At 38.7% G+C, this 22,106-nt stretch overlaps 1 protein-coding gene across 6 annotated transcripts in view; it reads left to right on the plus strand.

The window, feature by feature from the left end:
- The window catches only part of DNM3 (dynamin 3), a 392,696-nt gene that overhangs the window by 127,521 nt on the left and 243,069 nt on the right, over positions 1 to 22,106 (plus strand). For 5 of the 6 annotated variants that reach the window (XR_009551586.1, XM_060197877.1, XM_060197878.1 and 2 more), the window contains exons 13-14: positions 17,115 to 17,166; positions 18,013 to 18,042. Coding sequence is in view for 5 of the 6 variants with exons in the window: in XM_060197877.1 (XP_060053860.1) it covers positions 17,115 to 17,166; positions 18,013 to 18,042 (82 nt within the window). In the remaining variant the exon portion in view is untranslated. The remainder of the gene's footprint in view (positions 1 to 17,114; positions 17,167 to 18,012; positions 18,043 to 22,106) is intronic. The other variant, XM_007525192.3, reaches the window with a different exon arrangement.

The raw sequence follows: 22,106 nt of genomic DNA on the forward strand, positions 1-22,106 counted from the left end.
TTTTTATTGATTACAAATACCAGTTAAGTCCCTATGAAAATGTAGCAAAGCCATATCAACTCTGTAATTTAAGAGTGGTAGTGATGGTGTAACTCTACCTTGTTGTGGGACCCGTCATTGCAGAGTGGAAAATGGAGTGTCACGCACAGTGGAAACATTCACGTTTTGAACATGTTTTGTCATCAGTACTATAGTTTATGTTTTACCCTGTGTATACTCCCTTTGAAACATTTCACCCTAGGTTTTTCTTTTATATATATTTTTTGAGGATAAATGGTCCAGAGTTTATTTTCCCTCCAATAAATTTCCATATTTTCTATCCTAGACGTTGTTGGATTACCGTATTTTATTATATTGACTTTTATTATATTTATGCCAAGAGGCGTAATATTTTACAAACGTAACTTCTTTCAGACACACTCTTCTGATGCCTGCTCTCTGTGAGTGTTCCCCTTCTCCAACACTAAGACAAATTTTGAACTTCTCTGATACTGGGGAGAAAAAGAGACATTATCTCCTTTGCTTTAGAAATTCATCCACTTTTGAACATTTCTCATCTGATTTAACTGAACCCCTAAAAATTCTTTTTAAGGACTGATCTGGGAGTCTTTGGTCTGATGGCTTTTCTAGGATTTGCTACTGACAGACTTTGGATGGGCTTTGGCAAGTTGCTCAGCCTTTCTGTGTCTCAATTGACTTTTTCAAATGCAATAATAATAATTCCTGTCTTGTATACCTTACAGGATGGTTGGAAGATTAAATTAATGAAGTTATATGTACTGCTTTAGAAACCTGTGGTTGTAGTCTACAAAAGCACAAAACACACACACACACACACACACACACGGAAGGAAGGAAAGAAAGAAAGAAAGAGAGGAAGGAAGGAAGGAAGGAAGGAAGGAAGGAAGGAAGGAAGGAAGGAAGGAATATAGATAGAGGAAATTGAGTACTAGAGTCCATTGTTGTGAATTTTAAGTGACTGCAATATTGTTGTCACTGGATTACTTTTAGTCACAGATATTTTATCCAAATGTAACACTGCACTGAACCTCAGAGGTAAGTGCTCTATTTGTAGACTGAGTTGGAGTATATTTTAGAGTGACATGGGACAATTCTGAAGATGAAGAAATGTTCATTTCAAAATCACTTTGAGGGGTTGTGGTATGTTATGTGCTTTTAAAAATTAAAAAAATATGGCTGTAGCTATAAATTTTAAAGTTGGCAGGAATGCTGTTTCCATCAAGGAAGAAAAATCAAGCCATATTTGAAGACAATTATGTAAGTATTTTGAAGTTCCAAAGATAGAAAATTAAGGTCTGGAGAATAGGAAAAAAAAAAAAACATTTTTAAAGAATTGCCAAAAGAGCGGACTGCCTATAAGATTTATAGGATGGTGATGTACATAGTACTTTATGTATGCATTTTTTTCAACTGACTTGACTTTGTTCTAAAACTATAAAAAGAAGAAATTGCTAGTGGAATATTAAGTCTCAGTGTAGTGTTCAGAGCATCTCAGAATTTTTCTTTCTGCTATAGAATTTGTTCTGCCATGTTAAATATGTGGAATTTTTTTTTCATCTCCCAGTTATTTGTTTAACATGGACCGTAAAATATGTACCATGTGTGATGTGCCAAGTAAGCACTGCTGTAGGCTTGCTTTGGAATTTCCTGACTTCTAAAAGCTTCATCTTTCAACTTTAATAGAGTTTCCCAACTGAGAAGTCCTATATTTCAGAGAAAAAAAAAAAAGGCAACCTTCCTCCTGACTTCAGGATTTTAATTTGTAATTCTTCCCTATTAAAAAAAAATAACCAACAACATCCTATATCTTTAAAAAAAAATTTTTTTTTTAATGCTGTAACTGGTTTCTGTTATTTAAGACAGAGCTAGTGCAGTTGCCCTTTCACTCACTCCCTCTCTTTCTCAGGTAACCCTGCTGTTTTAACAGAAAGTCAAACTTGTGAGCTGAATGCTTTGGGAAGTAAGCATTCAAATTTCTGTGCTCTTCTACTTTTGTTCCCCTGGAAGAATTTGCCTGTTGAGTTACTAAAATGTATGCAATCCAGGGATTTAAGAGAAAAAAGGGTTTGCGATACAGAGCATTAGAGTGATAGTTCTATGTCACAAATAGCAAACAGATCTATTTTTCAATTGACCCAGTAGGTCTCAACACCTGTTTTCTCACAGTTAAAACGATACTATGTACAGACTTCTGGTCTTGTTATATGAGTAGCATGAAAATCTCCCAGTGTGTAACATTCATTATACCTTTTTCTTGATCCCCCCCGTATGCTTCTAGTTACTGGAGACAGCGTGTGTGAACTTCAGCACCAAATTCCAAACCATTTTGCTCTTTTCCCTCACATTCTTTTTTATTTTCTTTTTTTACTAGAGCACTGCTCAGCTCTGGTTTATGGTGGTGTAGGGGATTGAGCTTGGGACTTTGGAGCTTCAAGCATGAGAGTCTCTTTGCATAACCATTATTCTATCTACCCGCCACCCTTCTTCACATTCTTTAAAAAATATCCCCAGTATGTAAACATATTCTATTCTAATGATGCTTCCAGAGCCTATTCACACATGAGAATGTTCTCCTTTTTTTTTTTTTCTTTTTTATGGAATTGAAATTTAGGTATTAGATTATAATAAGACATTTTCTTTCAACTCATATACAAATTTAGAAATTAAATACTGGGTTGCTGCTGTCTCGGACTGTTTTCATGGGCAAATAGAGGGTTGATCAACTTGCAAAGCTATCATTAGTATTACCTGTTCAAATGAGACATAAATCCCAATATTCCAAGTACCAGTTAAAAAAAAAAATCAGAGGGCTTCACTTTTTTTTCCCCACTTATTCTCAAATTAGTTATTTTGAATTTTGCCTTCATTTCTTCAAGTGAATCTTAGGTGATGAGCCATTCTTTTTTTTCTTTTACCAGAGATGAGCCATTCTTCGAGAGGTTCCTCAATTCTGCAGAGCACTTTTGTATAATGTGTAACTTGAGACTTCATTAAAGATTCTGCAGGGAGGGGAGGCAGCATATAGCTTCCTTCTCCCTATGGCTTTGATCTGATGGGACAGAATCAGACACATGTGATATCACTCCTGGACTCTCATTAAGTGGTCACAGTCTTGGGGTACTGTAAAAGAACCTTCTGAAAGAATTTCTTTACTCCAGAGCAATGCTATCCAATAGGACATTCTGAATGGAGCTGAATGGAGAGAATTTTTTTTTTTTTTAATAATCTGTGCTGCCTAACACAGTTGTTACCACATATGGCAGTTGCGTGTTTTAAGTGTGACAAGGAAAACAGGAAATGAAAATTTTTAATTAAATTTAATTCTAATTAACACAGATGTAAATAGCGACAGCTGTTACTCTGTTACAGGCTTCTGAATTTGGACAGCACAACTCTAGGGAATGGTGAAACTAGAATCAAAATGGCTTCTGATTCTCTACATACTACTTTAATGCCCCCTCCCTTTTTTTTGATGGCTTGGTGGTGACCTACTGTAGTGATTGTTTAAACAGAAAAGAGGACAAATGTATTAGCTGCTGTTACACCCCTCCCCCCCTGTACCCCATTAAGGACATATAGCTGGTTCTACAGGTCCTGTTGTTAAAGCATAAGGCCTACATAGACCTTAGCTGTATGGTGCCAATTTGCTAGCTTTTGGTCTTTCTTCTTTCTTTCTCTCTTTCTTTCTTTCTTTCTTTCTTTCTTTCTTTCTTTCTTTCTTCTTTTTTTGTATGTGTTATTACTCTTTTTTAAAATTTCTTTATTGGGGAATTAATGTTTTACATTCAACAGTAAATACAATAGTTTGTACATGCATAACATTTTCCAGTTTTCCATATAACAATACAACCCCCACTAGATCCAATGTCATCCTTTTTGGACCTGTACTCCCCCCCACCCCAACCTACCCCAGAGTCTTTTACTTTGGTGCAATATGCCAACTCCAGTTCAGGTTCTACTTGTATTTTCTCTTCTGATCTTGCTTTTCAACTTCTGCCTGAGAGTGAGATCATCCCATATTCATCCTTATGTTTCTGACTTTTATTTCACTTAACATGATTATTCAAGGTCCATCCAAGATGGGCTGAAAATGGGGAAATCACCGTTTTTAATAGCTGAATAGTATTCCACTGTGTATATATATCACAACTTGCTCAGCCACTCATCTGTTGTTGGACACCTGGGTTGCTTCCAGGTTTTGGCTATTACAAATTGTGCTGCTAAGAACAAATGTGTACACAGATCTTTTGGGATGGATGTGTTGGGTTCCTTAGGATCTATCCCCAGGAGAGGAATTGCAGGATCATAGGGTAGGTCCATTTTTAGCCTTCTGAGAGTTCTCCAGACTGCTCTCCATAGAGGTTGGACCAATTTACATTCCCATTAGCAGTGCAGGAAGGATCCTTTGAACTCACAACCTCTCCAGCATTTGCTGCTGTTACCTTTTCTGATGTATGACATTCTCACAGGAGTGAAGTGGTATCTCATTGTTGTCTTTATTTGCACTTCTCTGACAAGCACAGACTCGGGGCATTTTTTCATGTGTTTCTCAACCTTTTGGAGCTCTTCTGTGGTGAATATTCTGTCCATGTCCTCCCCCCATTTTTCGATGGGGTTATTTGTTTTTTGTTGTTGAGTTTGGCAAGCTCTTGATATATTTTGGTTATTAGCCTCTTGTCTGATGCATGGCATGTAAAGATCTTCTCCCATTCTGTGAGGGGCCTCTTGGTTTGGGTAGTGGTTTCTTTTGCTGTGCAGAAGCTTTTTAATTTAATGTAGTCCCATAGGCTTATACATGCCTTAGTCTTCTTTGTAATTGGATTCGTTTCATTGAAGATGTCTTTAAAATTTATGCGGAAAAGAGTTCTGCCAATGTTTTTCTGTAAGTATCTGATAGTTTCTGGTCTAACATCCAAGTCCTTGATCCACTTGGAATTTACTTTTGTATTTGGTGAAATATAGTAGTTCAGTTTCCTTCTTCTGTATTTTTCAACCCATTTTTTCCAAAACCAATTGTTGAAGAGAGACTGCTTTCCCAATTTAATAGTCTAGGCACCTTTGTCAAAGATTAGATGTCCATAGGTGTGGGGGCTTAATTCTGGGCTCTCAATTCTGTTCCACTGGTCAGTGTGTCTCAATTTCATGCTCTAATACCAAGCAGTTTTGATGACAATAGCCCTATAACACAATTTGAGAACTGGGGGTGTGATGCCTCCAGTTCTGTTCTTTCTTTTCAAGATTGTTTTGGCAATTCTAGGTCTTTTCTGATTCCAGATAAACGTTTGTAGCATTTGTTCTAGTCTCCTAAAAATGTGGTTGGGACTTTCAATTTCCTTGAGTAGTGACATAATTTTCAGTATACAAGTCTTTCACTTCTTTGGTTAGGTTTACTCCTAGATATTTTATTGTTTTGTTGCTATAGTAAAAGGAATTGATTTCTGGATTTTAGTTTCTTCTAACTTAGTGTTTGCATAGAGGAATGCCACTGACTTTTGAATGTTAATTTTGTAGCCTGACACCTTACTGTATTGCCTGATGATTTCCAAAAGCTTCTTGCTGGACTCCTTAGGATTTTCTATGTATACTATCATGTCATCTGCAGGTAGGGAGAGTTTGACTTCTTCTCTTCCAATCTGTATCCCTTTAAGACCTTGCTCCTGCCTGATTGCTATGGCAAGAACTTCCAACACTATGAATAATAATGGTGATAGTGGGCAGCCCTGTCTAGTACCTGATCTGAGCAGAAATGCTTCCAGTTTTTCACCATTGAGCATGATGTTGGCTGTAGGTTTGCTATATATAGACTCCACTATCTTCAGGAATTTTCCATCTATTCTCATTTTTTGTAGTGTTTTGATTATAAAGGGATGTTGTATCTTGTCAAAGGCTTTCTCTGCATCTATTGATATGACCATGTTGTTTTTGGCCTTGCTTTTATTGATGTGGTGGATCACGTTGATTGATTTACATATATTATACCAACCTTGCATGCCTGAGATAAACCCCACTTGGTCATGATGAACAATCTTTTTAATATACTGCTGTATCTGGTTGGCTAGAATTTTGTTCAGTATTTTAGCTTCTATGTTCATCAGAGATATTGGACTGTAGTTTTCTTTTTTGGTTGTGTCCCTGTCTGTAAAGTTGAGATAGTGGGGTGTTGAAGTCCCCTACTGTCTGTTGGTTGTGTCTGTCAAGTTGAGAGAGTGGGGTGTTTAGGTCCCCTACTATGACTGTGTTGCTGTTAATATGTTGCTGTAGCTCTTTCAGTAGATTTAGATGGCTTCTCATTGGGCGCATAGATGTTAATAATTATTAAGTCCTCTTGATTGACTGATCTTCTGAATATTAAGTAATGTTCATCTCTATCTTTTTAAAGTATATTTATTTTAAAGTCTGTTATGTTAGATACCTGCCCTTTTTTGTGGGCCATTGGCTTGTATGATGGTTTTTCATCCTTTCACTTTGAGTCTGTATTTGTCTTGTTGAATTAGGTGGGTTTCCTGTAGACAGCATATTGTATGGTTGTGTTTTCTGATCCATCTTCCTACTCTGTGCCTTTTAATATGTGAATTCAGGCCATTGACATTTATTGATATCAAAGATTGAAGATATTTTAACACCATTCTTGTAGACTTGTATAGTGTTCTGATGTATGGCATATTTATGGTGGTCTGACTGTTTACAGGAGACCTTTCAGAACTTCTTTCAGGGCAGGCTTGGTGATAGTTGATTCTTTCAGCTGTTGCTTGTCTGAGAAGGTTTTGGTGCCTCCAATTAGTCTGAATTACAGTCTAGCAGGATACAGTAGTCTTGGCTGAAAGCCTTTCTCATTGAGCACTCAATAGATACCTCGCCATTCTCTTCTGGCCTGTAGTGTTTGTGTAGAGAAGTCTGCTGTTAATATTATAGGTTTTCCTCTATAGGTGACTCTTTGTTTTTCTCTTGCAGCCTTCAGGATCCTTTCTTTATCCTTATTCTTTTCCATTCTAAATATGATGTGTCTTGGTGTCTTTAAGTCTGGGTTAATTCTGTTTGGGACCCTCTGAGCTTCTTGAACCTTTATGTCTTTGATTTTGTCTAGACTAGAGAAGTTCTCAGCTATTGTGTCTTGGAGAATGCTTTCTTCCCCTCCCTCTCTTTCTTCCTCTGGTAAGCCAATAATGTTTATATTACTTCTTTTGAAGTCATCCCATATGTCTCTGCTGTTGTTTTCAGTATCTCTTAATCTCCTTTAGAGATCTCTTACTTCTTTTTTAGTTGTCTCTGATTCATCCTCGATCTTTCTAATTCTGTCTTCAGCCTCATTGATTCTATTCTCTCTCCCCTCTACTATTTTCTGGAGTTCATTTATTTTGTTACCCTGTTCTAATACTATTTTAGCTTGTTCAGCTAGTTGTGTTCTTAGCTCAGCTACTTCAGTTTTCAGCTCTCTAATAACCTTGAGATAATTAATGTTTTCTTCCAGAGTCTCATTGGTTGTTTCTGCATTTCTGATTACAATTCTTTCAAACTCTTTACTCACTCCTGTGATTATTTCCATAACTAGTGTTTGCATCTTGCCCTCATTATTTTGTGCTTCAACCTTTGGGGGGCTTTTATCTGGACTCTTGTCCTGGTACATTTCTCCAATGTTTCTTCTTGCTGGATTAACCATCTTATAGTTTGTTATGAGGTCCCTATCTCAGTACTTTTAAAATTATTGATTACTCTTGCCTGGATTGACTTGTGTCTAAGTAAAGTACTTAAAGGGTTCATAGTTGTGGAAATTGACAGTTGTTTCAATATTCTTTTAATCTCTGAGTTGGAGCACAGTTGCTTAAAAGCCTCTTTTGTTCTTTTTCCTCCCTGTAGGCTATGAGAGCCTGAGGGCTTTTAAAGTATAAGTAGGCTTCTTATCCTAATCCCTCATTCCTCGACAAGAGATAAAGCAGGGTGGGGGAGAGATAATATAGTGGTTATGCAATGAAACTCACACTCCAGCGATCCAAAGCTCCAGGCTCAATTCAGCTTCTCTGCCAAGCTGGGCAGCACTGCTGAGCCCTGTGAGTTTCTAAACAAGTCCTGTTTATAGTCTGTAGGTTCTGAGGTAACTTTTCACTCTGGTCTCATCAGGAGAACAACATGGAAAGGCTCCCACCACATAGCCCCACTGCTAGGCCACCGAGGTATAGATCTTCTCTTGAGTTTCCTGGTTAGTTCTCTGTCCCTTGGTGTCTGCACAGGGCCTCCCCCCTGATGTTCCATCCTTTGAGGGCAGTAGCAATGGAGACTCACATTTGCATTTGGCGAGTCTTAGGGGAGTCCTCTCCTCCCTTCAGCCGTCTTTTTGTTGGTGAAATAGACTGGCGGTGGTGCCTCAACTGGTAAACTGTGGACTGTTACCAGCCACTTAATGTCTTCCTAGGCACCTCTCTGTCCATGAGCCACACATATTTGCACTCACTAGTGATTTGGTAGGTTCCTGAAGTCATTCTAGTCCTGCCTTGTTGCAATCCCAGATAATCTCCTGGTCTTTCTTTAATTCCAATTATCTCTACAAATTAAAGATCATGGTAGAAGGAGAGGCCTCTGACATTTACCATAGAATCTGCATTTCTTGCTACTGTTCACTTCCTAGGCTCCTTAGAGTCCTTTTGGGGGTGACACAGAATCTGTACTCCTTTATCTCCATTTCTCTTTCATTTTTCAGTGCTCTTGTTTCTGCTCTCTCAACTGAAACTGCTCTTAGCTGAGATGAACAAGCAGTCCAGTGGACAAGTCAGTCTTTCGTTTAACACCTTTAACTGCTCCTTGTTTTTGAGGGCAGACCAATTTTCTTCTGACCCTCCACTCTCTCTTGCTTTTCCTCTGGCTGCTCTAAATTTTCCTCTGTCTTCCTTTGGAGCTCTTTGTCCTCTGGTCATGACTTAAGAACTATTGTTTTCTAGAATTTTCCCATCAGCCCTCTCCTTGGCTCATAGCTCTATCTATTCCTGCCTGATATCCCCTACTCTGATGATTTCTATTATGGGATTACTCCCTCTGATGACTGGGTCGCCATCCCGGAGTTTTCTCCTGGGCTGTATGGCATATCACACTGTACACAAGGCAACACTGCTTGCACACACAGAAAAGCCTCCACCCAGCAATTCCAACTTGGACACGCCATTTGATCCTATAATTTCTGCTTCCTCTTTTGTTCCCACATTCACAAACAAATGTTGATTGGAAATAACTCTGGAATCAAAATTCCATATGTATTTCTTAAGATACTGTATTAGATTTGGTCAGTGGTGAGAGAGGTGGGAGCAGAGTTATTAAGATTAATGGAACCCACAGTGGCCATCAGGAGGTAGGTGTTGTTGAGAGAAAGAGATCTGATCATAACACATTACAATCCTGTTAGATGACATAGACAAAGACCAAGAACTCTGGGAGTTCATGGGAAGGAATGATGACTGGAGGTTTCCAAAATGGTGGCATTATCCAGACATGGTGCTCAACTGGATGTGTAAGACTGGGCCAGACTCCAGTAGTCAGAGGAAGGGCTTTGTGCTGGTTGCCTCCTTTCTTCTCTGTGTTAGAGTCAAGACTGCCCATCTGAGGAGGTAATATTTACTAAAACTCTGCTTTAATCAGACCATTTTCTGGAGCAGAAACTGAATATATTCTGTTGCCTCTAGAGTAGCAGCCAAATTCTTCACAATTATGAACGCAACACACAGTTAACACATGGGATGGTTTTAAAGGCCATTTTAAATATCATGTCTGTGATTGTATAATTTTGTCATAATATTATCTTCCATAACTCCCCTATGTGCCTCTTCTTTGTGCCTCTTGACTTTGCTAATGCTACTCTGTTCTCTTTGGAATGAAGATGCTCTTTATTAAAGTTTTCTTTTTCTTCAAGTTTTCTATGAAAGCTCAAATTATTTCATCAGGCCAAAAATGATCTTTCTTGTGTCTGAGCATTCAGGGCAATGACTGCACAAGATTTTCTGGATGATGCATGATACAATACCTTACCACACTCTTATTACCTTACCACACTCTTATTTGAATACCTTATGCCAATACCTTACCACAATACCTTACCACACTCTTATTTGAATCTTTTTTTGTATGTGCACATGGATGAAGGCAACATTACGAGTCCCCTTTCTTCAGAAGACTTTCAGTGTACTCTTTTTAAAAGATTTATTTATTATTTTTTCATTTGATTGGACAGAGAGAAATTGAGCAGGAAAGGGAGATAGAGTGAGAGGAAACACAGCATTGCTTCACTTCTCATGAAGCTTCCCTTCTGCACGTGGGGGGGGCTTGAACCCAGTTCCCCTTGTGTGTGCTCAACCTAGTACAGCACTGCCTCACCTCATCAATGCACAGAAACTCAAATCTCTTACTATATACTTTAAAAATCACTACTAGAGAAATAAAATTTTAAATCTGCTTTTATGTGTATTATTCTGCAAATCTTTCCTGGTGACTTGTATCTAGTAGGAATTTATATGATTGACAGTATACACACACATACACAGAAAAATAGAGAAAGAGAGAGAATATAGGGTAACTATATGCAATATTTGAAAGAGAAGTATTTTTTGTTTTCTACTGCCTTAATGTATTTATTATTACTGAGCACATTTTTTTCTTTTTGTATATTTCTTGCCACCTACACTAAATAAATCAGAGAGGCTTTCTTTCATTCAAGGACATATTTTATTCATGTTTATATCTTTTGTAGAGAATCTTACAAATAGCTTGTGCCTTCACATGTTTTGACTTCTGCTATATTAACACACTGTACACAATATGCTTTACAATGTTGCAGTGACAAGCAATGATGTACCTGTGACCAAGAATATATCTAAAGGTTCAAATAAACTTGAACATCCAAATAGAATAACTACTTTGAAATGTATTATATTCAATTAAAGTCACATACATAAGAAATATGACAGGGGCCAGATGGTGGTGCACCTGGCTAAGCATCTACATTATAGTGTGCAAGGACCCAGTTTTAAGCCCCTGGTCCCCATCTGCAGGGGGAAAGCTTCACAAGTGGTGAAGCAGGGCTGCAGGTGTTTCACTGTCTCTTTCTATCTATCTCCCCCTCCCTTCTCAGTTTCTCAGATAAATACATAAATAAATGAATTATGATAAAAATTGTTTTCTAAATAGACAACTTTTTAAAATTATGTAACTTATGGAGTAATTTTGAGCACCTAAATACACCACTAGAAACAGAGTCTTCGTATTTATGGGGCCATTTGGTATAAGCCCATTCTTTAGTTGGAAAGAATTTAGTATCCACTCTAATGCTTATATTTGAAATTGATAATCTAGTTTTCCTCCTGCATGTTTCTCCAGATGACACTCTACTGTTCTAAAAATGGTAGAATTCTAAAATCTAAATGCATTTTTAACAGATGGAAGCTACCAGTGAAATGCCTCTTCAGAGGCTGATAAGCTTCTGAGAGTAACTTTGCATCTCAAGGAATCTTGGACCTAAAAGGAATCTAAGAAGCAACTAACTGAGTTCTTCACCTGTCTATTTGTCTGCCTCTCTCAGCACTCATACCTATTCCATATCTTGTAACTGTGAAACTGAGGTTCATCTGGGTCATATTCTTTGTGCAAGAAGCATCAACAATACCTGTGTTTTTGCTTTATATTCAGCTTCATTTTTCTTATGTGGTCTTTAGGGGATGTGCACATGGTTCAAGCTTCCCCCACAGTTTGCTTGTCCCAAAGGCAACACCTGTGGATCTGCCATAGCTTAGAAAGCCCTAAAGCGCAATTGTGATGCTAGGAAGAGATGATCATATCCTTGAATAGGCATGACCACAAGAGTAGCTTCTCCATTTTATCCCTGGAGAAAGTAAACATGGAAAAAGTCCAGTCTCTGGGGATAGGCCTCTCTGAACAGCAGGCCTTGTGGGCAACCAGAGGGTAGTGTGAGCACAAAAACTAGATCCAACCTCTGGCCACAGACAGAGACTTCTCACTCATGGCCTTCTCACAAAACTGAATAATAAAAAAAAAGAATTGTATTATGTAGAGAAATGGCTGGAAAGAGATGAATTTCACAGTGAATAGGCATTTAAGCATTTTGCTCTAAAAACAAAACAAAAAATTAGACAACTAATGACAAAAATGAGGAAAGAAAAAAAAATGAGGAAAGAAGAAAGAAACTGAAGTTAGTCAATTAAAAAGCAAACATAAAATGCTGTCAGTAACCAACTGCAGTGTAGATTTGCACCACCCTCTTTATTGTATGTGACTCATGACTTTGCACAAGTTTGAGTGAAGGGAAGCAGCTTTAAAGTTTCATGGGAGATTTAAAAGAGTGTTGCTTTGAACAACTAAGTGTGGTATTAACTTTCATTGTGCTGTTGACCATGTCTCAACCCTCTGAACAGTTGAGTGATGACTTTAATCTACCTTTTCTCCATTTTAGTCTCTTCCACTCAACTCCAAAACAGCTTCTATAAATTGTTAAATGGCCCATCAGAAGGTTGGAAAGTGTTAGTTTTCTCAGAATAATCAGTTGCATTTTATTCTATCATGCTCTCACTGTTTTGAGTAACAGAATGATTATTGGAGTTCAGGTCTTAGCTCCTTTGTGCTCATGTTATGATGGCATCAACTTCATTAGACTTTTCATTGAAAAATACTTGTTGAAAATTCCCTTGTGCCTGATACTTTTTTGGCCCTGGATCTGGAGCAATGACTGAAGCTGACAAAGCACCCGGCTCCTAAGGAACCTACATTGTAATTGAGGGAGACAGACAATAAGTAAACCATATGTATGTTTGATGGTGAAAAATGGCAGAGAGGAAAACTGAGGGCAGAGGTGGCCCAGAACTAGAGTATATGCCATGCATATGCATATATAAGGCTCTGGGTACAATCCCTGGCACTGCATATGGTGAAGCAACATTTTTGTCATTGTGTCTTTTTTTTAAATTTTTATTTATAAAATGGAAATATTGACAAGGCCATAGGGTAAGAGGGGTACAGTTCCACACAGTTCCCACCACCAGAACACAGTATCCCATCCCATTCTTTGAAAGCTTTCCTGTTCTTTATCCCTCTGTGAGTGTGGACCCAGTATCATTATGGGGTGTCAAAGTTGGAAGGTCTGGTGCTTCCCCGCTGAACATGGACATTGGCAGGTCGATCCATACTCCCAGCCTGTCTCCCTCTCTTTCCCTAGTGGGGCAGGTCTCATTGATGGGGTTGTCTGCCCTGGGAAGTCAGGTTGGGGCATCATGGTATCATCTGGGACCTGGTGACTGAAAAAGAGTTAAGGTAGAAAGCCTAACAAATTGCTGACTAATCATGAACCTAAAGGCAAGAATATTGCAGATGAAGATTTTGGGGTCTCCATTTTGGAAAAAGCTAGTAGGACTATTCTAGGTATATTCTAAGGGGCCCATGAGTTTACTAGTTTTTGCCCGAATCTGACAGCTAACATGCAGGTGGACCCAAGGTATAGTCTGGGGAGATGATGCCAGTGTTGGAAAAAGGACTAGGAAACTGGATCAGGGAAGAGAGTAGCTTCCAAATATGGGAAAAGTATATAAATATTGTTAACTGGAAACCCTGTCAACTTGATCTGCGGTGCAAATTCAGCACAGAAGCCTATATAACCCCTGCATCCTTTTAGGTCTGAGCTTGAATTCGGTGGTCATATCTAGGGACATTTCAGGCTGCATTAATTTCAGGACCCATCTTCCTCAAATGGTAGAGTATGTTACCTACCCTCCCTTTGGAGAATGGAACAGTCCCTACCATTGTTGATCCACATTGAGGGCATGGTCCTATAGTGGCCCACAAAGGGGTCATTACGTTGTTCCTGATGGAGGTGACCAGTGACAGTGGAGAGAGGGATTTGTTAGAGGTCTAGACACATCATGTCTGTGTGGGAATCCCAGGGTTCCCTGACTAGGGCCCCAGGTGATGGAGTGGCCTGGTAGTGACCAAAGAGTCATCATTAAAGGAAGCTGGTCTCTTGTCCTTATCCAGCTTTTGTAGCCCTTACCTTGTCTGACAAGGTTAGCTTTGGAGTGATTGAGGGAAGTGAAATAGGAGGTAGGTGAGGAGGGTGTCTGGGTCTAAGTAGAACCTATTTGATTAGGTGCTTTATGATGTCTTTTTTTTTTAGGTCTTCCTATTTGCTTGCTGCATTTATCGACTTACTACAAACTATTGTGCACTTTTGCTTTCAGGTATATATTTGCCCCTAACTTATGGATACATGTGTACATATGCCCTATCTCATGGGCTCTGGTCTATATCTAGATTTTGTGGCTTTGTTAGGAAGTGCACCACCCAAAATGGAATGAAGGAGTCCTATGATCTAGGAAAGGTCTCACCAAAGTAATGAAGCTGGAGGGTTGACATTCCACGCCTGATGCCTCTGAACACAATCCGAAGCGAAACATGTTGAAGTGGTACTATTGTATTGAATAGGTTGGGATTAGCAGATGCAGTATCAATTGGTATGAATTGAGAGAAGCATGCGGGAAAATGAGCCCCACCCCAGAGGCTCCAGAACTGGGAGAAATATGGGTTTTGTAGAAAATGGGGAAGATTCTTGCTATCTTATGGTTAACAGAAGGAAATAGTTATTTCTATAACCAAATTATTTGGAAGTTGGGTTAACTTTGAAAATCCCATTGTTAGGATTTTCTGTGTCATACAAGACCTCACCATAATTTATATCCTTTAATGTTATTTACATATAGCTGTATTTTATAAAGTAAGTGCACCAGTTACTTCTGGTCTCCCTGGTCTAAGCTTATAGGTGATTTAATATTTCAAAGAACAAGTCATTATTAGAAATGTATTAACAATTTGAGCCCACTGTTAAAATTCAATCTGATTACCAATTTGAAGTCTTAAGTGCTTAGATTGAAGGAACATATAGCCAAAGCTATGGTCTATGCATCAAAATGTTTGAAACATTCAATCAGTTTTTTTCTCATATTAATTAAATAGTGATTTGTGAGACTAGAAGGTAATAGGAGCATATATTAACACCATTCCCACCAACAAAGGTATGTGTCTCCCCCCCCTTCCATACACACACACACACACACACACACACACACACACACACACACACACACACACACTGAAGCTAAACATCTACCCTCACCTTCCATCCAGAGATTTTTACTTTGGTGCAATACTCCCATTGTATCTTTTTTATAGAGAGAAAGACTAGGGTAAAGAGAGTGAAAATCTTGAAACAGAATTTCAATAGGGAGTCATGGTAAATCTCACTAGAAAGACACATTCAAGTAAAGATTTGAAGATGATGTTAGGGGTCCTACAAATATATGGTGGAAGACTTTCTAAGCAGAAGGAGCAGCTAGCTTAAAAGCTTTGAGGGGGGAGTCGGGCTGTAGCGCAGCGGGTTAAGCGCAGGTGGCGCAAAGCACAAGGACCGGCATAAGGATCCCGCTTCGAACCCCGGCTCCCCACCTGCAGGGGAGTCGCTTCACAAGCGGTGAAGCACGTCTGCAGGTGTCTATCTTTCTCTCCTCCTCTCTGTCTTCCCCTCCTCTCTCCATTTCTCTCTGTCCTATCCAACAACGACAACAACAATAATAACTATAACAATAAAAAACAACAAGGGCAACAAAAGGGAATAAATAAATAAAATAAATATTTTTTAAAAAAAAGCTTTGAGGTGAGAGTATGCTTAGTGTTTTTTTTTTTTTTTTTTCTTGAGCACTGTTCAGCTCAGGCTTATGGTGGTTCTGGGGATTGAACCTGGGACTTTAGAGCCTCAAGCATGGAAGGCTTTTGCATAACCAATATGGTAGTATGATATTTCCCTAGACCATGCTGGGTGGATGAAAGAAAGAAAGAGATAAAGAAAAGAAAGAGAGAAAGGAAGGAAGGAAGGAAGGAAGGATATGGAGGTCAGTCTGCCTGTCTGAGGAGGAATATAAGAGATGAGTGGATGGCAGAGGGGGTCAGTCAGTGGAGAAGGGACTTGGGGACCATTGTCATGATTTTGACTTTGAACTGGAGCTTAGAAGGGCAGTATGACAATGGAGGATTTTGGATCAGAAGAGTGACTACGCTGGCTTCTTTGTTTAGAATGACATCAAAGACAAGAATAGAAGTATAGACCAGAGAATAAGTGATTACAATAACACAACATGCATATGATAGAGGTTCACATCAAGGTGCCAGCAATGGAAGTGGTAAAAAGATAGGAGACTTTTGAGTGCATTTTTAGAAACAGAGTTAGCAGCATTTGCTAATGATTGGACATGGACTAGGAGGGAAAGAATTAGGATTTTACCATGAGCATTGGCATTAGACTAAGAAGGGGAAAACTACATGTGGAGCAGATTTTAGGGAATGGATTCTGACTTCAGTTTTGACATATGTTTGAGATGCCTATTGGACATCCAAATGGAGATGCTGAATTGTCAACAGCATATTTGAGTCTAAACTTGGGGAGATAGGTCCAGGGTCCATGCACTATGGGAGTTATCAGAACACAGAGAAATTCAATGAAATGAGTTTGCACAACCTCCAAAGTGGATCTGGAGCCAGACTCTTCAGTGCTTAGTTGAGTGACTTTGAGAATGCCACTTAGCTTCTTGGTGACTCAGTATCCCCATCTGTAATACAAGAAGAATCATGGTTTACTACCTCACTGGGTTAAAATGAAAATCACTGGCATCAGTGGCAAACGCTAGAAGAAGAAGAACTGGCATCAGTAAAAGCACTCAGAATTTGGTATAGTCTTAATAAATCTTAACAGTTAACTTTCAGTACAACTATTCTGTATACCTGTGGGGCATGTTAACTTGTGTTAACTTCTATTATTACTAGTGCAGTGATACAGATTTTCTTCTTGTAATATTATTGTATTTTGGGTCTGTGGTTGTTATTCATTGCTAGAATTTCTACCAAGTGGGTTTTGCTTCCAGAATGAAACTGATCTGAAATTTGAATATTAGCTCTGTCTTAGTGGTTGATATGTTTTCTAAGAGTCTGTGTATATCTTAATATCTGTTACTTGTTTAGAAAACTATCTTATGGGTTTCTTCAGTGCTGCTCTCCTTTGCTTTCTTCAGTGCTCAGCAGAGGAGCAGTCAGGTTCACAAGAAAACCACAATTGGAAATCAGGTAGGAATTTGTTTAAAAGAATCAATGCATGCATGCCCCAAAGATTTTGAACTAAATAGCTTGATTTTTTTTCCTGCCAATTAATCATGTGCAAGTTTTGCTGGAAGCACAGCTTTTTGTTTTGTTTTGGTTTTTGCTTTTAAACGTTTTTGGGAGTGAATTGCAATTTTTGTGTGTGTGTGTGTGTGTGTGTGTGTGTTTGCTATTTTATGCTGCTAATCACATTGATTTGGTTTAAATAATATTGCTGCTATTTGCTCTGCTTTTCAAATTTGACTCCTTGTGTCACACTTTGCTTGCTTATATTACCCCTAAGTGTGATTGAACATGGAATCTGGGTGTCAGTTCAGGGGTAAAATGTGGTGAGTAGTTGCATGAACTTGCTGGAGGGGCTGACTAGTTCACACATTTGCACAGCTTGGTAACAGTGAAGGGACAGCTCATAAAGAAAGCCATGGTCAGACTTAACCTCTGCCATCCTGAATTCTGGCTGGCTAATGAAGATGTAAATTCCAAGAAGTTCTGATCTTTTGAGTTTTTGTGTTTGGGGCTGATCGGCTGTCTGACTAATTGTGCTCCGCTCTGCAGAGATTGCATTAACTCTGAGAGTTTGCTGTTGCTTTTATGTTTTATGTGATAATGAGTATTTGCATTGTTATTTCTTTTCAAGTCAAAACAATGATGATTTTATATTTTTTAAAATTCGGAGGAACAATTATTGAACAAATTGAAACCTCTGCTGTAGAATTTTTTCCCATTGTTTTGAAAGGAGAAGAGGTAATAACAGACTTTATTTTTAAAACTTTTTTTTTCTGAACTAAAGCATATAATTCTTTGCTATTTCAGGGAACCAATCTTCCGCCTTCAAGGCAAATTGTACGAGCTAAGTTCTGTAAGCTTTACTGTTGCTTTTTCATTTAGCCTCCTAAGGGCACAGTTTGTCTTTAACCGATTAACTCAACTAGCGCTTGCTACTAATTTTTTTAAACTTAGGTTGTCTTGTCCATAACACCCTATCATTGAAATAAAAATCCTCTTAAAGGGTTCATCCCTTCACTGCTAATAACTTGCTGTGATTGAAAGGTATGAACTAGTAAACTCTTAAATGCTATAATAAAAAACCCTTAACACTGTGGGTGCTTTGATATTTCTCTAATTTTAATGGGCCTTAAAATAATTAAAATCATTAATGATCTTAATCTCTGTCCTTTTCTGCTATGTTGTTATAAGGCTTCCGTCATTCTTTCCTTGTATGATATTTTCTAAAAATATAGATGCTACTTCTAAAAGGTGGGTGAATATTGAACATCTGATATTGCTGTATTTGTTGATAAGCCAACCCAATCCTAATTATTAGAATTTATTTTTTTAAAAAACAAAACTCCAAATTGTATTGGTTGACATTTCATATGCCTTTGGAGTAGAAATTTTTTTGTGACCAGTCACTATAACTTCATTTTATCAAAGTTAAAGATATAGTTGGGGGCCAGGTGGTGGCACACCAGGTTAAGTGCACACGTTATAGTGCACAAGACCCAGGTTCGAGCCCTTGGTCCCCACCTGCAGGGGGAAAGCTTTATAAGTGGTGAAGTAGGGCTACAAGTGTCTATCTGTCTCTCTCCCTCTCTATCTCCCCCTCTCCTCTCAATTTCTCTCTGCCTCTATCCAATAATAAATAAATAAAAAGATTTAAAAAGAGATACAGTTAGATGGAACCAGGTGGTGGCACACCTGGTTAAGTGCACACTTTACAGTGCACACTTTACACTTTACTCTGGTTCCCACCTACAGGGGGAAAGCTCTAAGAGCAGTGAAGTAGGGCTGCAGGTGTCTTTTCCTCTTTCTGTCTCCCCCTCTCTTCTTAATTTCTCTCTTGTCTCTATCCAATAATAAATAAATAAATAATTTTAAAAGATAGTTAAATGCTTATATGGGCATTGAAATAAACAAATACATCTCACTTCTGCCATGAATGGGACAGAAACTTAAAGCCTTTCAGCTTTATGCACAAATTGAGAGTTTGGAACATACATCAGCTCTTTGTCCCCGTGGTGTTTTAGAAGAAACACTCCTGTGTCCAGATCCTATTATGTCACTGGGCCACGTGACCTTCAACAACTTGAGCCTGAATTTATTCAAGTGTATGTTGGGAAAAATAGAAGCACCTCTTGGGTGTTGTGCAGTGGCACACCTGGTTAAGTGCACATAGTAGGAAGTGCAAGGCCCTGCATAAGGATCCCAGTTTGAGCCCCTAGCTCCCTACCCATAGGGGGCTCACTTCACAAGTAGTGAAGCAGATCTGTAGGTGTCTACCTTTCTCTCCTTTTTTCTATCTTCCCCTTCTCTCTTAATTTCTCTTTGTTTGAAGTACCAGACACCAAGCCACAGAAATAACCCTGGAGGCACCAAAAAAAAAAATCTCTGGGGTGACTGAGAAACTCAGAAGTCATGCACCTAATGAGATTTGCAACTGGGTACTGGCTGTGTGTCCTGCAGACAGTAGAAATATTGTTCCCAGCAGGTAGGTACTTCTTGAAACTTTGGTGAGAAAATGCAGAAGGTATCAAAAAAATTTATAAAAGTTGTAAAATAAGAACCGCAAAACATTTGGGGGAATTCAAAGCCATGACAAGTGGTTTTGATGACTGTAGTGCCCAGATTGAGGCCTGGTGTGGTGTGAAGGGCTTTTCTGCAACTCTCTTCACTGTCAGAAGTATCTCTGGCTCTCACAAGCCATACATATTGGGAAAAGCAATGGTATAAACGTAAAATTTAAATTAGATGTGAAAGGAAACTCAGAACAGTTTTCCATTGTATTAATTCCAAATGGTAAAAATTTATTTCTGAGATCTTACTTTTCCTGTGCACTTCAAAGTCCACACATTATGGAAGGTTTTATAACTCAAAATAATAGAATTGTGTGAGTGCTATAATAGAACACAGAGCCCTTACTCAAAAGCACTTGGGGCCAGATGTGCCTTGAAGGCCTGAACTGTTTGGATTTTAGAAAAACAATAAATTGCATATATCTTCTATTACTCAATATTCCTGTGGGAATATTTCTACAGTGCAGAAAAGAGAGAGGCTGCCTAGAGGATGAAATGAAAGATAAAAATACTTTCACATCAGGTTTTGCTGCTTCCCCCTCCCCCCATTCTTTAAATCTTTCACTTTGCAAGTAAGGGACGGGTGTGACCTGAGAGTCTCATGTTCCAGAGTAAATCCATTAGCTAACTGGACTATCATAGATTTTAAGGAGTCCTTATTGGTTTTCTTTTTGATGTTGTTGTTTGTTTGTTTTTTGCTTATCAGACAAGGAACATAATGACTGGAAACTATGTTCTTTGTAAGCCTGAATAACTGAGGTTGGTGTGGGTTTGAATAAAGGCAGTTCTTGTCTATGTAGAAATTCAAAGTTGGGGGCTCTTGGGGCCCAGCCTGAGATCCATGCCCATTTCACACCATGGCTGAAATGCCTTGATCCTTCCTTGGACGTGGATTCCATTCTGAGAGCCTGTGAGGGGTTCTGGGTTAAGAGCTGGCTATGCAGAATCTCTTCTGGAAGAATTTAAAGAAAGCAATGAAGCTCCTCTTCAAAATCTGAGTCCTGTTTATGTTTGCTCACCTATCAATTTAGAATTGTTTTCTGCTGAAAAATACCACAAATTATTGTCATGAGTATATATATAAAAAACGGGAGCACACAAGTTGCACTGCCCTGAAATTTAAGTTCAAACTATCACTCACTCTCTTTCACTTATCACAGTTGTATCTAAACCCTTGCCCCAAATGGTAGGTATTTAGAACAGAATGGTAAGGAAGTCACTGGTCCTGCCTTCAGGGAGTGCAGAGCTCATACCCTTCCCTGTCCCCTGGTTGATGGTAAGTAAGGAACTAGAAATCTTACCCTTTTATCAAGACTAGCTGCTCAGTACTTTCAGTGGCCATTGGAATGCTACTTCTTTCTCCTCCTCTTCCTCCTTTTTTCTTTTCTTTTCTTTCTTTCTTTCTTTCTTTCTTTCTTTCTTTCTTTCTTTCTTTCTTTCTTTCTTTCTTTTTTTACCAGAGCACTAATCAGCTCTGACTTATTGTGTGTGTGTGTGTGTGTGTGTGTGTGTGTGTATGTGTGAGGTGGGTGTGGGTTTGAACCTGGGACTTTGGAGCCTTAGGCTTGAGAGTCTTTTTGCTTAACCATTATGCTATATACCCCCTGGAATGCTACTTCTGCAAGTTGCAGGCTGACTGTTGGCTGTAAAGTCACTCTGTGTTATCTGGTAACTTTGTTTATTGTCATCTTGCTTCACTGGGATCTAGACACCTTAAAGTGATCTTTTGTGATGTTGAGAGCATTAGAAGGCTTATGCCAATGTTATTAGCATTTTAGAAAGATCATTCTGCCTATAGATACTGAGAAAGATTTTGAAGGAAGGGCAAGAATAGGAAAGAGAGAGAGAGACTGGGGGGGGTGGTATTGCAAACAAAAGATTACAGTATTCTGAGCAGAAGAATGGGAGAAGCTGATGACTTGTTAGGAGAAGCTGATGAATCCAGGAGACATTAAGTCTGATGGAACTACAGGATTTGTGATGGAGTGGATATTGGAAATACAGATGACTGACCTAGACACAGGTGAGATGGAGAAAGATACTCAGTGAGGTCAGATTAGAGTTCTGAGTCAAGAAAGGTTGAGTCACTATAGGAAACTAGAGGAAAAGTGTCTAAAGTTTAGAAGAGATGGGGATTTATTTAGGGAACCTTTGAAGAATTCCCAAATAGGGAGAGATATTTTTTATCTGATACTCTACTCTGTGTGACAGTTCTGTGTACCAGTCATCTGGAATGTAGTGGAAGAATAAATGTAGGGATGGCAGAGTGTGGGTGAAGGTGTTTTCGAAGTAATGCAGGATTTAAAAAATGCAAATGTTAGTAGTTGGAGGCAA

Source organism: Erinaceus europaeus, chromosome 9, assembly GCF_950295315.1.
Source record: "Erinaceus europaeus chromosome 9, mEriEur2.1, whole genome shotgun sequence".
In the NCBI taxonomy this organism is placed as follows: domain Eukaryota; kingdom Metazoa; phylum Chordata; class Mammalia; order Eulipotyphla; family Erinaceidae; genus Erinaceus; species Erinaceus europaeus.